This window comes from Suricata suricatta, chromosome 5, assembly GCF_006229205.1.
Source record: "Suricata suricatta isolate VVHF042 chromosome 5, meerkat_22Aug2017_6uvM2_HiC, whole genome shotgun sequence".
Lineage (NCBI taxonomy): Eukaryota > Metazoa > Chordata > Mammalia > Carnivora > Herpestidae > Suricata > Suricata suricatta.
The window spans coordinates 144402150-144416793 of record NC_043704.1 but is presented as its reverse complement, the minus strand read 5'-3'; the positions used below and the strand labels follow the sequence as shown (position 1 = coordinate 144416793).

At 46.1% G+C, this 14644-nt stretch overlaps 1 protein-coding gene across 1 annotated transcript in view; it reads right to left on the bottom strand.

Annotated features, from left to right (window-relative positions):
• The window catches only part of CMTM8 (CKLF like MARVEL transmembrane domain containing 8), a 51275-nt gene that overhangs the window by 10793 nt on the left and 25838 nt on the right, over positions 1–14644 (bottom strand). Inside the window, exon 2 of the mRNA XM_029940851.1 lies at positions 337–510. Within this exon, the coding sequence (XP_029796711.1) occupies positions 337–510 (174 nt within the window). The remainder of the gene's footprint in view (positions 1–336; positions 511–14644) is intronic.

Below are 14644 nucleotides of genomic sequence, written 5' to 3'. Positions count from 1 at the left end.
TCAGAACCTGGGCCTGCAGATTCTGTGTCTCCCCCTCTCTCTTTGCCCCTCCCTTGTTCATGTTTTCTCTTTCTCTCAAAAATAAACATTAACAACAAGAACAATAAAAATTAAAAAAAAAAAAAAAGAAAATAAATTTCTGGACCTTCCCACATGCCTAATTTATTATAAAATACCTGAGAGGCAACTGGAGAATGTAAATATTACCTGCTGTGTTGGGTTCTCCCTGGCTTTGCCCCTACTTTGCTGGCAGAGGGACAACTGAATTGAGGAAAGGAGGACTCAGTTCTAACCAGCCTAGTGGGTAATGGACAAGACCACCGCTGGCTTCCTTACCACTGTTGTCCAGGGCACCTGAGGGATCCTGGTGTAGGTCATTGTTATGTAGATGACGAGGAAGAAAACGGTGAGGACCCAGTAAAATACGGCTACAAACATGACCCAGCCGAAAGCAGGGACCCGGAAGTATTCGGTTCCAGCAATAAGTGTCCATACCAGCAGTCCCAGAACCTGTAAAATGGTACAGAGGCAGTGGAAAAGAAAAGAGAGACACAGGAGAAAAGAAAGAAAGAAGCAGAGACAGAGAAAAAAAAATACAGAGTGTAAATTACAGCTTCATTCATGTTTACACTACACACGACTAACAGATATACAACAGGTTGCAAACTCAGGTGCTCACAAATGCCAGAAGCTACAATAAATGAAGATGGGAGGCTGAACAGGGACCAGAAAACAAGAAAAACGATGTCCTCTTGTAAGGGGCAGTCTCTACTCAGCTCCAGCAAACTGGCCATTTTATTTTTAACATAAACTTTATCCCCCAATGTGGGGCTTGAACTCACGACACCAAGATCAAGAGTCATATGCTCCACTGACTGGGCCAGTCAAGTACCCCTGTTGTGAGCCGATTTTGTTAGATCTTCCTTTTTTCCCCCCAAGAAAACACAGAAACTCAAGTTTGTACCTGATAATCTTGATTTTTAAATATTTATTTATTTCTGGGAGAGTGCAAGCAGGGGAGGGGCAGAGAGAAGGGGACAGAGGATCTGAAGCAGACTCTGTGCTGACAGGTTGACCGCAGCCAGCTCGACGTGGGGCTCGAACTCACAACCTGCGAGATCATGCTCTGAGCCAACGACAGACGCTCAACCAACTGAGCCACCCGCCTCAATAATCTTGATTTTTAAATGTTTGCAACTAATAATGATTTTTAAAACACCACGAGGGGCTAAACCACACTCGTCTGTGGCTGGAATTTGCTCACAGGCTGATACCTGTCAAGGAAACAAGACTGCAGGTCTGCTTGTGGTGCTCGCTGGGACTGATCTGCTCTCAAGGGATACATCTCTGAGGATGCCCCGCCCCCTCCCTCCCACCCCGGCTTTGCAGATGGCAAGTAACGCATGGCCTGAGAGAGCTTCCGGAAAGGAGGACAAGCAAGGGCCGGGGGCAGATGCCGGCATTCAGCATTTTAACATAAGTTGTGCACTATTCTGGCAACAGCCATCCAAATCTTCACCACCGCTGGTGAACACGATGAAAGCCAAAGCCAAGGCCAAATCAATGTCCCCCATTGACTAGAGGCAGGTTTCATGAAGGAAAAAGAAACGGATCCAAACTGTACTGTAGGCGTCGTTAGCCCTGAACAAAGGGAAGGCCGCAGCAAAGTATGCATCTCACATTCCAGCACCTTCCAGGGACCAGGACTTTATTCCTAAGTCATGAAGGAGTTAGATCCAAACCATATCCCCGGGAGACAGCATCAGGGAAGAGTCGAGGCAAGGCTATGGCTGCAAGTTCTGGATTGCTGTGTGACTCAGGCCCACTGATTTCATTTCGGCTTCTGCTTTGTTCAAGGCACAGGGTACAAAGTACTGCAGAAACTTTAAGCGCAAAGCTAGGGCGACTGCTTTCACTCACTTGTTTGACCCATGAGAGCACCTACACTCTGCCAGGCTTCCTGCTACCAGGCCCCAAGGTTGGGGTCGGGCACACACTGAACAGACCCCACTGCACACAACTTCAAGTCTCATGGGGGGAAATATCTGCATGACTGTCACTGTGACAAATGCTGTGAAGGAAAGTGAAGGCTGTGGTAAGGCCGTGGAACAGACGGCTATGACCTGGGTGCAGGCATGGCAAGTGTCAGGGAAGGAGACCTGGTAAGAGGCTAGCGAGAGACACGGCTGGGAAGACAAGGTGCTGGGCACAGAACACAGCACGGGCTGTGGTCCGGAGCAGGGAAGGGCTGTGCCGCCTTCTAGAACCTGTAAAGAAAGTATAGGAAGTTAGGACGTTGGTGCAAAATGTTAGGTTGGGGAGGGTCAGATTATGTGGGCCCAGGTGTAAGTAATTTATACTGTCACCAGCTAGACACCAGAACCTGACCTTTACTGTCTCACCTGCTGATACTCATCGACTTCTGTCCCACATTTTTCCTTAAGCTCTTCTTTCTAGCTTATCTCGCAAAAGACCGGCTGGGCATAACATCCCGTGACAGAAAATGAAGCAACAGGAAATGCCCAGACCACTCACAGACGGGTTGGAACTTAACCCCCACTCACGCCTGTGCAGATGGACCATGGAGAGACCCAGGGAATGACCAACAGTTACCTCTCTGTAATACTAAGTCTGCCCCCAATCTCCAAGAAGGAGCGCAAGCCTCACTTACGTACGGGCCTGTTTCCTTAAGGCGCATGCGTGGCCTGACGCCCGCCTCCGCACACAGGGACCAGGCTCCCCTCTCTAAATACTCACCCTAACCCTAGATAAAAGGAACCCGTTCACCCTTGCTCAGGAGTCATGGCTTGGAAACTATTCCCTTTGATCTCATTTGTTGCAGATAAAGTTTCCTTTGTGTCACAAGTCCCCCAGGTGTGGTTCCTTCAGTGTCTCACCAAGAAGGGAATTTGCGTTAGTTTGGTTACAATAACACCCTGGTCTCTTGAGGAGAATGGACACATGGACAGGAAAGGGCTGTGTGTGTGTGTGCGTGTGTGTGTGCGCGTGCGCACACACACATGCACGCTCACGAGGTGACAAGCTCAGAGACTGTCACGATAGTCTCAGTGAGAGAAGATGATGTATTCAAGACCAAGATGGAGGCAGTGAATGTGGAAGTGAGAGAATTGGAGACAGACTTCAGAAGTGGCTGGGACATTAACAGACCAGTGGTCAGACCACTGGAAAGATGCGCAGTCTCTGGAAAGATACACGATGTGCATTAGGGTGTCATTTCCTCACTTGGAACAAATAAACAGGAACAGGTTAACGGGTGATCTGAACAACAGTTGCTGAGCTCAGTTTTCAACTTTTGCAATCTGAAGTGGCCAGGGCTCAAGATCGGGATTAGAAGGGGATGCTGCAGGGACAAAAGTACAGGCCTGTCTTAAAGAAGGAAGACGTATGAGGGCCATCTGGGTGGCCCAGTCAGTTATGCATCTGACTTTGGCTCAGGTCATGATCTCATGGTTCATGAGTTTGAGCCCTGCATCTGGCTCTCTGCTGACAGCAGGGATCCTCTCTCTCTGCCCCTCCCCTGCTAGAGCACAGTCATGTTCGCTCTTGCTCTCGCTCTCTCTCTCTCTCTCTCAAATAAACAATTAAAAAAAAAAGACACTGTGAGGATCGTGAAGCCCTCAGACAGGATTCCAAGGGACATTTTACACTCCTCCTGGAGAGAAACCCACCTCTCTCGTACGGTTTAGAGACTGCTGGAGGGCACAAAACAGACTCTGAATGTTGCTGTTTCCCTTCCTTAGAGTTGAAAGTTGCTGTTCTTTTTATCTAGTTGATATTGCACATGAATTCCAAAGCAATGCTTAATGGAGATGTGTTTTAGGCTTACATTTGTGGCAGTAGAATTTATCAAAAGCAAAGATGTAAAAATGGGACAGAAGCCCAGAAAGTGCTAAGCCTCGCACTATGGGGTTTCAGGCTTGAATTCATCGTAACTGACAGGTAATCTACACACATATATGTGACGCTCATTGGATCTGCAAGATTCACCCAGCATGGCAGTGTCCGAAATAACATCTCCGGTTCTTGGTTCCAACCGAAAGAGTCAGAACGGCCCCTTGCTGATGCACCCAGGAAACATGAGGGTGTTTGAAGAAGCACGGCAAACGGGGTTAGGGTGTCTTTCTGGGGAGTGCAAGAGTCTTTAGCAGAGGCCCGTGTCCAGCTAACCAGGCTCAGCTAACAGCTCTTGGCTTTGAAGGTGAAAGGTTTTTCATTATTAAAGCAAGCAGAGTCCACCGCCTAATGTGCCAGCAGCGGTCATCTTTTATACACGGGGACAATACCGTTAACTGAGCCCATCTCTCGAAGAGCAGGAATACCTGGCCCATGACCTCGCCAGCAAACACAGTTAAAAGAATGCCCCCGTCAAGACAAGAATTCTACCCAAGTGAATTTCCTAGGTAACAGAAATAAGCAAGCCTTTTGTCTCTCGCTATCGTGGGTACTGATGGAAATCACTCCACAAAAGGGTCCTTCATCTTCTGCTGTGTGTGTGTTTAAGACAAACTCTAGCCTTTTATTTGCTTAGACTACAAAAACATTGTTTGATTTTGTCACTGATGAACATTTCTTTAGGCTAAGACTTTTTTGAATGGGAAAGCTAAGACTTAAAATTCGGAAGTGACAAATGCAGGTAAAAATAAACAGAGATATATAAAGTACATATAAAATATACAAAGAAGCAAAAACTCCCACCAGTTGAAAATTCTCAAGAGAAACCAATATAAAAGTCGTAAACTACCCTTCCTAACTTCTTCCCTTACATCTACAACTACCACCTGCAAACCCTTTTCTTTCTTGAAAATATGGATCGTGCTGTACATGGTGCTTCTACTTGCTTTTCTCAGTGAGCAATACCGTGCAGGACCTCCTTCCACGTGACTACATAGCGATCTATGCCAATTTCAACATGTGCCTGGTTTTCTAGAATTCATGTAACCAGTTCCTGATTGAGAGAAATTTAAGCTGTCTCCTTCATGCCTGTATAAAAATGCCCACGGAACATTCTTATAATATATACCTGAATTTCAGGATGGATTCTGAGAAGTGGAATTTCTAGGCTATTTTAAGTGTTAGAGGTACTGCCAAATTACTCATCAAAGCCTTGGACTAATTGTACGAAGGCATGCTCTTCCCTTCAATCCTGAGTTTCCTCATTTTAAATAATTTCAAACCGGATTAAGAAAGAAAGATTTGGTTCAAGCACAACACCAAATGCTGTTCTTTCATTTTCCTGGCTGCACAGCGTTGGGTCTCACACAGGAGTGAACTGTCGGCATCAGAATCACCTGCCCGACTTGTAAAACTATAGATGGACGGACCCACCCTCAGAGCTTGTTTCCATAGGTCTGGAATGGGATCTGGGAATGTGCATTTCTACAAATTTCCAGATGGTGCTGATGCTGTTGGTCAGGGACCACACGTTCAGAACCACTGATATATAGTATTTTTCTTGTTTTGTTTTAGTTTGCATTTTCCTGATCATTGGTGCAGATGACACAGACCTTTTAAAATTCTTATATGCTACTTTGAGTTCTTTCCTTATTGACATGTTTTATTTAAAAAATCACTTCCTTCCTGATTTGTAAAGTTCTTTCCATAAGGATGGTAACCAATCATGTATGTGGCAATATTTTCCCCATCCAGGGTGTTGCTTTTTAACTATCTTTCTTAATAGAGTCTTTTGTTATATGGAAGTTTTAAACTTGCATAGTTATTTTTTTTAACGCTTTTAATTTTTAAGCGAGAGAGAGCACACATGAGCCAGGGAGGAGCAGAGAGAAAGGGAGAGAGAATCCGAAGCAGAGCTGATCATGACGTGAGCTGAAATCAAGACTTGGTGGGTTAACTGACTGAGCCACCCAGGTGGCCCGCACTTTCACATAGTTAATTGGTCCCCATTTAAGCCTTCTATTCTTATCCGCTTAGGAAGGTCTTCTTCAACACAAGATTATAAAAATATTCTCCTACCAAGGGTGCCTGGGTGGCTCTGTCAATTGCGTGTGTCTCCTGATTTCAGCCCATCTCATGATCCCAGGGTTGTGGGATTAAGCCCCTCATCGGGTTCTGCGCTGAGTATGGAGCCTGCTTGACTCTGACTCTCTCTCTCTCTCTCTCTCTCCTTCCCTCCCTCTCCCTCCCTCTCCCTCTCTCTCTCTGCCTTTCCCCACACATGTGCATGTACACCCTCTCTAAAATTAAAAAAAAAACTTTTCATACATTTTCTTACAGTTGGTATATAGGTTTAGATCTTTAATATAACTTGAATTAAGTTCCATATATGGGGTGAGGAAAGGCTACTTTTAATTTTTTTCTAACAATAGTCAATTGATCTGTAATCACTTACTGGTGATCTTTCACATATTGGGTGAGTTTTTGGAGGCCTTTTTCGATTCCGCCCCACTGTGACTGCTGTGACAGTGCAGTTACCGTAGCTTTGGGAACAATGGGATGAATAGGAAAGGAGACAAGTGACACATCTTTAGAAGCTTGGAAGGGATGACAGGGAAAGTAAAGAACAGGCTCACCCAAAGTCTGAAAAGACTCAGGCACCTCTGGGGGGGGGGCGGGGCGCGGCACTGGGAGAGACGGGGGAGGGGCGGCTAAAATAAGGAGGATTTGTGGAAAGCTGTTTGAAAGTAGCCATGTCCTAGGTGACTTTAAAAGGGGGGCGGGTCTGGCTGGTTCACTAAGTAGAGCTGTGACTCTGGATCTTGTGGTCATGGGTTTGAACCCCATGTTGGGCACAGAGATTATGTAAACAAAAAAGGGGGGGATGGGTGGGTGGGGAAAGAAAGTAGCGGTGTCCTAACCTTGTGCCCTAATTTTGAGCTACTGGGTGACTGCCCCGCCTGTCATTGGTCTGCAAGTTTATTCTAGGTGGGCTTCTCCACCTCAGTCCTATGACACAGTCACTGTCTGCCGACAGTCATTGTTGCAGAGGGCGTCCTGTGCAGGACATTCAGCAGTGTCCCTGGCCTCTATCTACTAGATGCCAGTACCAAGCGCTCGGCTCCTTCTTACTGACAATCGAAACTGTGTCCAGAAATTGCCAAGTATCTCCTAGGAGGCAAAATCACCCCGATTGAAAACCACGCTAAAGGGTTTTTTTTAAAAAGGGGGGGGGTAGGGGATCTCCAGATTGAGGGGCACAGTTGAAGGTTTGAGTATGGAGCTGAAAACCAGAGGCTTCTATGACTCTTCATGAAGACTTCCCTACCCTTCCAGTCCCTACCCTTTCCCTTCCATGCATTCTTGGGTACTGGCAGCCAACCTTCACTCCAACAAGAGAAAAGGCCTTGGGGAGTCACCAACACACAGCTTGGCCAGGTGCAGCCACAGTGAGGTTCCAAGTCGATAAGCCCCGCCCACGTGCTTTGAGCATCTGAACAGCTTCGCACTCTTAAAATACAGACAACCAAGGTTACCAGATCTATGTTGAGGGGGGGTGGGTGGGAAGCTGGTATAATGGGGCAGAGCGCTGAGACCAAAAACACAAACTGGAAGAAAATAACTTTGAAGAGAGAGAAAAAGAATCCGTATTCTCAGGGAGAAAACACATCCCAGTAGTGAACCAGAAGCAGGATATAGGAAGGACACGAATAGTCCTTCGGAAACAAAATTAGTTTTAAAATTACAAATAGGATAGAAGAGATTTAAAAATGCAATAAGAGTGTTACATGACAAAATTGAGGAAACCTTCTAGAAAAGACTGTGAAAAGACAAAAAGATGAAAAAAAGAAAAAAAAAAGAAAGAAAGAAACCAGGCCAGAGGGCAATTAGACGACAGGTTCAGGAGGTCAATCACTTGAATGATATGTTTCAGGAATACAGACTGGAGAAAACGGAGGCAAAGACATCAACCACAGAATAACTCAAGAAATCTCAGAGTCTAAGGGCTTGAATTTCTATATAAAAGGGCTCTCCTGAGAACTCAGCACAATGGACGAAAATAGATACAAATGAAGAAGGTACATTGTGAAATTTCAGGACATAAGAGAAGATTTTTTTTTAAAGGACCAAAGAACAAACAGGTCACCTACCAAAGATCATAAACAACAATAGCTTTTAAAATTTTTCTAAAAGAAATAGGATGTTAGAAGACATAGGCAAATGCCTTCAAATCAAAAGATAATATTTTTTCAAAAATTTTGCAGATGTTTATTTTATTTTTGAGAAAGAGAGACAGAGCATGAGCAGGGGAGGGGCAGAGAGAGGGAGACACAGAACTGGAAGCAGGCTCCAGGCTCTGAGCTAGCTGTCAGCACAGAGCCCGACTCGAGGCTCGAACTCGCAAACACTTAACCAACTGAGCCACCCACGTGCCCCTGATTTCTTTTTTTAAGTTTATTTATTTACTTGGAGATTTATTTATTTACTAGGAGGTACTTAGGTTTAGGCGAGGTCATGCGGGCAGATCCCTCATGATGGGATTAGTGCTCTTACAGAAACAAGAAAGCACATCCCACTCCACCCCTGCACAGGCATTAAAGGAAAGTCACGTGAAGATATGGCAAGAAGGCAGCTATCTGGCAAAACTAAAAGGCAACCAAGGGATTGGGAGAAGATATTTGCAAATGACACATCAGACAAAGGGTTAGTATCCTAAATTTATAAAGAACTTATCAAATTCAACATCCCCAAAACAAATAGTCAAGTAAAGAAATGGGCAGAAGACATGAATAGACACTTTTCCACAGAAGACATCCAGAAGGCTAACAGACACATGAAATGATGCTCAACGTCACTCATCATCAGGGAAATACAAATCAAAACCACACTGAGATACCACCTCACACTGGTCAGAGTGGCTAAAATTAACAACCCAGGCAACAAGAGATGCTGGTGGGAATGCAAACTGGTGCAGCCACTCTGGAAAACAGTACGGAGGTTCCTCAGAAAATTACAAATAGAACTACCCTACAACCCAGCAGTTACAACACTAGGTATTTATCTAAAGGATACAGAGTGCTGACTCGAAGGGGCACATGCCCCCCAAGGTTTATGGCAACACTACCGACAATAGCCAAAGTGTGGGAAGAGCCCAAATGTCCGTTGATGTCTGTTGACGGATGAATGGATAAAAAAGATGTGGCATATATATATATGAATATTATTCAGTAATAAAAAAGAATGAAACCTTGCCACTTGCAACAACGTGGATGGAACTAGAATGTGTTATGCTAAGTACAATAAGTCAGAGAAAGGCAAATATATAATTTCACTCATGGAATTTAAGATACAAAACAGATGAACATAAGGAAAGGGAAGCAAAAATAAGATAAAAACAGAGAGGGAGACAAACCATAAGAGACTCTTACATGCAGAGAACACAGTGAGGTTGCCGGCAGGGGGCTGGGTGGAGAATGGGCTACATGGGTGAGGGGCACTAAGAAGGACACTTGTTGGGATGAGCACTAGGTGTTACATAGAAGTGATGAATCACTAAATTCTATTCCTGAAATTACTATTTTAAAAAAAAAACCAACCTATTTGGTGAAGGAGGAGGAGGTGGAGGAGGGGAAGGAGGAGAAGATGAAGGAGAAGGCGAAGAAGGTTAGCTGTCACCAACCCAAGGAGAAAAGTCTCACCAGGCACCAACTCTGCTGGCCCCTTGGCCTTGGACTTCTAGGCATCCAGAAACAGGAGTTTAAGCTCCCCAGTTTACGGTATACTGTTAGGGCAGCCCACGCTAAGTCAGCTCGTACAGCAGGTTACTAGTTAGCACGTGAGACTGAGGCACAGCTCACAGTATTGTAACCGTGGAGGGGAGGAAAGCCAGAGGGGTCTCAAGTAGAGAGACCTCGGTCTCTGGGGAGGGAGGCCCCGGAGCAAGGAGGTGTTAGGTGAGAGCTGCCTTTGTTACAAGCCTTTCAGTTCTAGGGGATTTGACCACCCTACTGATCTCAGCTGATCCCCTAGAATTTTCTGGCTCAGACACCCACAGTAACAGTTTTGAGGCTTTCCAATATTTATACGACTTCTTTGTTTTTCTTATGCTGCACTGACTAGAATCTCCAGAACCATCTATCACAACATAACAGTGACCATTCCTATTTTATTCTACTTTGTTTATTTTCATGTTTCCATTTGTGTGAGGTCTGTTGTTGACAGTTGATGGATGCCCTTTATCAAGCTAAGGACTTTTATTTTTTAGTGAACTAAGGTTTCTTCTCCAACCCCGCTGGTGAACAATAGGGTAAAGAGCTCAGTTGAATGAATGTTTTGTATCTCCCTTTGACAATTAAGTATAGTATTCCTAATACAGCCAAACCTTTTGATGACCCAGGGTCATTATGAACATTGAATATTTCAATTACTGCCTTGTGCTTTGATAGATTGCTTGCCTCCACTCTGAATGGTACCAGATATGTGTTTTTCTTTGAAGAATTTTTTTTTAATGTTTACTTATTTTTGACAGACACAGATCATGAGCTGGGAGGGGCAGAGAGAGAGAGGGACACACAGAATCGGAAGCAGGCTCCAGGCTCTGAGCTGTCAGCATAGAGCCTGATGCGGGGCTTGAACCCAGGAACCGCGAGATCATGACCTGAGCCGAAGTCAGCCGCTCAATCAACTGAGCCACCTGGGCGTCCCTGGGCTTTAAATCATTTACCACACTAATTCCTTGCAATGAAGGGGCACTGGATGTCAGCTATTGTGGGTGTCGTCACTGTCCGCAGAGTAGGTACCTAGATGGGTATTTACCTACAAGCTGTGTGAGTCCTATGAAAAGAATGAGGCTGACTTCCACTCCTTGCTGTTGGGCAAACTACTCCCCAAAGCCTCAGTGTTCCTCTCTCTGTAGAATGGGGGTGTGGCAACTTTGGGTGCAGGGTGTAGGAAGACCAAACAGTTAAGTCATCCATGCCCAACAATGCTCGGTACAAGCAAGGCGCTGAGCCTGTTATTACTTTTATGCAAGTATTATTAGTGGGTCTCCAAACTCAGGAGTACATCCTCTCTTTTCTTAGGTCCAAAAGCAGCCTTTCATTGTAATTCAAAATCTTTACACTTGCATGGAACCAAGGACTTGTATCTATTTCCAGCTTCCTGGATTATGGTTTGAACTTGAGGGCTCTACTATAAGCAACAATACCAACAAGATGGCAGGCTAAGTGGACTGGGGGTGTTTGGCCATCAAGCTCTGTCCTTTGCCCACCGTGGACACCTTCAATGTCACCACTACCATGTCCTCTGCTCCTATTTGGTTAAAGGATATGATGCCATGGCCATCTGGCCTGATAGAGTCAGGCTTTGAATTCTTACCAGCTGTGTGACTGGGCAAATTAATTATATTTGTCCAGTATTTATTGAGCACCTACTATATGCCCAAGCTCCAGATATTAGCAATAGCATAGTATCTACCACGGAGTAAGGAAGTGCTTCTCATGCCTTACCTCATTTAACCCACCTGATAACTAAAATAACACCTCACAACCATTTTTTATCATTTTATGGGGAAACTGAGGCACAGTATGTTAACTAACATCCAAACTTCGAACTATTTTGCTATATGATATCAATATCGTGCCCAAATCACTGAGCTTAGCTGGTCCTCAGTCTTCAGCTGCAATATGGGGATAATATGTATTTTGCATGATGAGACACTACACTCTATAAAGGACAGCTACTTCCACGACTGGTAACAGCAGAAGCAGAGTGGCTTGGCCGGCCACAAACCTGCCCAAGAACAGCCACACGCAGTGCTGAAAAGGCTGGTGTGGGAGACAGAGAAGCTGGTTCCTACGCTGTGTTCTGGCTGTGTTAGGGAGGTAGCATTACCTAGAATGTCACCAGCCAGCTCCACCCCCCCACCCCCCACCCCCATGTCCAAGTCTCTGGGCAGAAACAGGTTCTGGTAAAATGAGCAGATGCCTTGATGCAAACCCATCCCTGGTTCTGCAAAACAAGGTTCCCAGGGGCTGCTGGCTAATGCTGGGCCGCCAAGGGGTGCCATCTTGAGGGAGGCATAGAGCCTCTTTATGTTAGTCTCTCATATGACACTCTGGTTCATTTTAAACAGGGAGACGAAGAGGGGCACCTGGGTGGCTTAGTCAGTTGAGCATCTGACTTTGGCTCAGGTCATTCTGAGTTCGAGCCTAGCCGCGACCCATGGCCACATCGGGCTCCCTGCTGTCCCTTTCTCTCTCTGCCCCACTATGCTCTGTCTCAAAAACAAATTTAAAAAGCCTTAAAAACCAGGGACAAGTAGAAAGACAATAGGGATAGCAGCAAGTTCTATTTGCACTGATGGTTTAAACAACCAATTCCAAGAGTATGCTTTTAACTCAATGAATTCTGAGAAATCCTGGAAGAAAGTTGATATGTTACAAAGGTTGACATGAGGGCCATCTGGGGTCAGCAAATGTGCCATGAGCACCTATTACATGCCAGACACAGTGCTGGGCGCTCAGGGTCCAAAGGTGGGCAAGGCACGCCATCGTTGTCCCAAGGAATTTATCGTCCAGTGTGAGGCAAACACAATTCAGTTCAACTCTCCCTCCCCAGGGTGTTGACGCCTAGGGCCTGTGGCCACATGCAGCCCCCTGCCTGTATATACAGCACTTGAACACAGCCCTGCTCATTAATCTACATATTATCCATGGTGGTTTTCATGCTACCATGGCAGACCACCACCGGTGGCCTTTGGCTGCAATACCTAAAGTCTTCGCTATCTGGCTTTTTACGGAAAAAAATTTAGCCACTCCTGTTGACCAGCACACAAACCCTCTGCCCAGGAAACACACACACATGCACCCAATGCACCTATACACACGTACTTAATATTTTTGGTTCCTGCATTGATTCAAATAAGCCAGATTATTAATACATTGAGCCACAGGAGGTGATCAGATAAAAGCGCATACTTCTTCCCTGCACCAGCAAAGAATTACATCATCCTCAGGCTGACTGCTGCCTACACATGCTGAGTATTTTCTTTATACAGTCAAAGGGATCTTTACAATCCTCTCCACGCCCCCTGCGGATTATAATGTAGCTCTGCTGTTCAGAAAGCACGTGACCTCCTCCATTTGTCCACGAGGGGGCAACCAAGCACTGCTTATAAAAGATTCAGGCGCTCTGATCCCCGTTCCGTGGAGAGACCTCAGAGTTTACCATCTGTCTGGATGAGTTCTCCCTACCCTTAAAGCGCATTCCACAGAGGTGGCAGGATGTGGAAGAATAAACTTAGTCTGGTACTCACTCATCTGAACCAGACATTGCCTGGAAACGGATCTGACAAGAAATGTAGTCAGCCAAACGAGATAAGGATTAATTAATAGAAAGACAAATCTAATCCACAAGTTCATGGCCATCTTCGTGTGCCCCTACAAGGTTTTTACTGCAGTGTGTTTAATATTCTACTGGAGGGACTATGGGGCATATCGACCAGTGAAGCCAAGGGGCCTCAGACGCCGAGGCAACTCCAGTAAGAAGCTTGGCCTCTCTGGACCTCTTCTTCCCAGTGTGGGGAGTGGGAAGAAGGGGATAAGAGAAGCGGTTCTCCAATGGGAGCGGGGAGGCCGGTACACGGGAGGAGCCCGCCTCCTCCTAGGGGGTTTCACCCATGCAGTTTTCTTCCTACTTTCCTATGAGTGTGGGTGTCTCCCTCTGGCCCTCCTTGACCCCTCCTCAAGTACAACTGTAGGAAACCCTGGGTACTCCGGGGCAAAACAGAGCTTAAGGCCTCGCTGTTGCTAAGAATGTGCGACTTAACCTTGCCCTTGCTTAGGACTTCAGTCTAGGTCAACTCGACCTGCCCTGAGACAACACCTCAGGGACCCCAATATTCCCAGAAGTCAATAGAATGGAAATTTGCATGCGGGGCTGGCTTTAAACTATGTCCACAGGTTCCCTGAATGCCTCTCAAATGTAGGCTCCTCTTGAATGCAGTGAACTGTTTCTGATGAACACAGTGCGGCGGACGTGAGGCTATGTGACTTGGGAGGCTGTCATAAAGCGGCTGCAGTCTCGGTATCGTGCTCTGGGGAAGGCAGGAGGTTAGCAGTCACGGTGTGAGGACATCTGGGCAGCCTCCAGGGAGGGCCACACGGAGAGGAGCGGAGGCCATGCACCCACAGCCGGCGAGTGAGCCACCTTGGAGGTGGGTTCTCCAGGCTCATCAAGCCTTCCATGACCTCTGACCGAGCCTCGGGAAAACACCTGAGCCACAACCACCCGGCCACGGTGGGCTCGAGTTCCTGACCGACAGGAACCATGAGCGATAATGTGTACTGATCTTTGAAGCTAAGTTTGGGGGTGATTTGTTACGTGGTAATAGATGACTAAGAAACCAAGTTTCATTCAATTTGGGCTCCTACACAAGAGACGGTGTAGTAGGCAGAAAGGACAGAAGACCTAAGTTCGTCACTAACTTGCTGTGAGAGCACAGATAAGCCATTTCCCCTCTGGGCCTCAGTTTGTAGCCCCATAAGATAGGCACGGCACCAGCTAGGTTGTGCGGGGTTTCAAGGTGTTTTGTGACCTGCAAAGATCTAGGTAGACAGCAGTGACTACTGGTCTCATGCTTTTTCCTCCAGGAAACATGACTTAATGCTGAGCAAGGCTGGCACTTGGACAGTAAGGGTCCCAGGGCACTTAGCCAGTGAAAGAAGGGGGC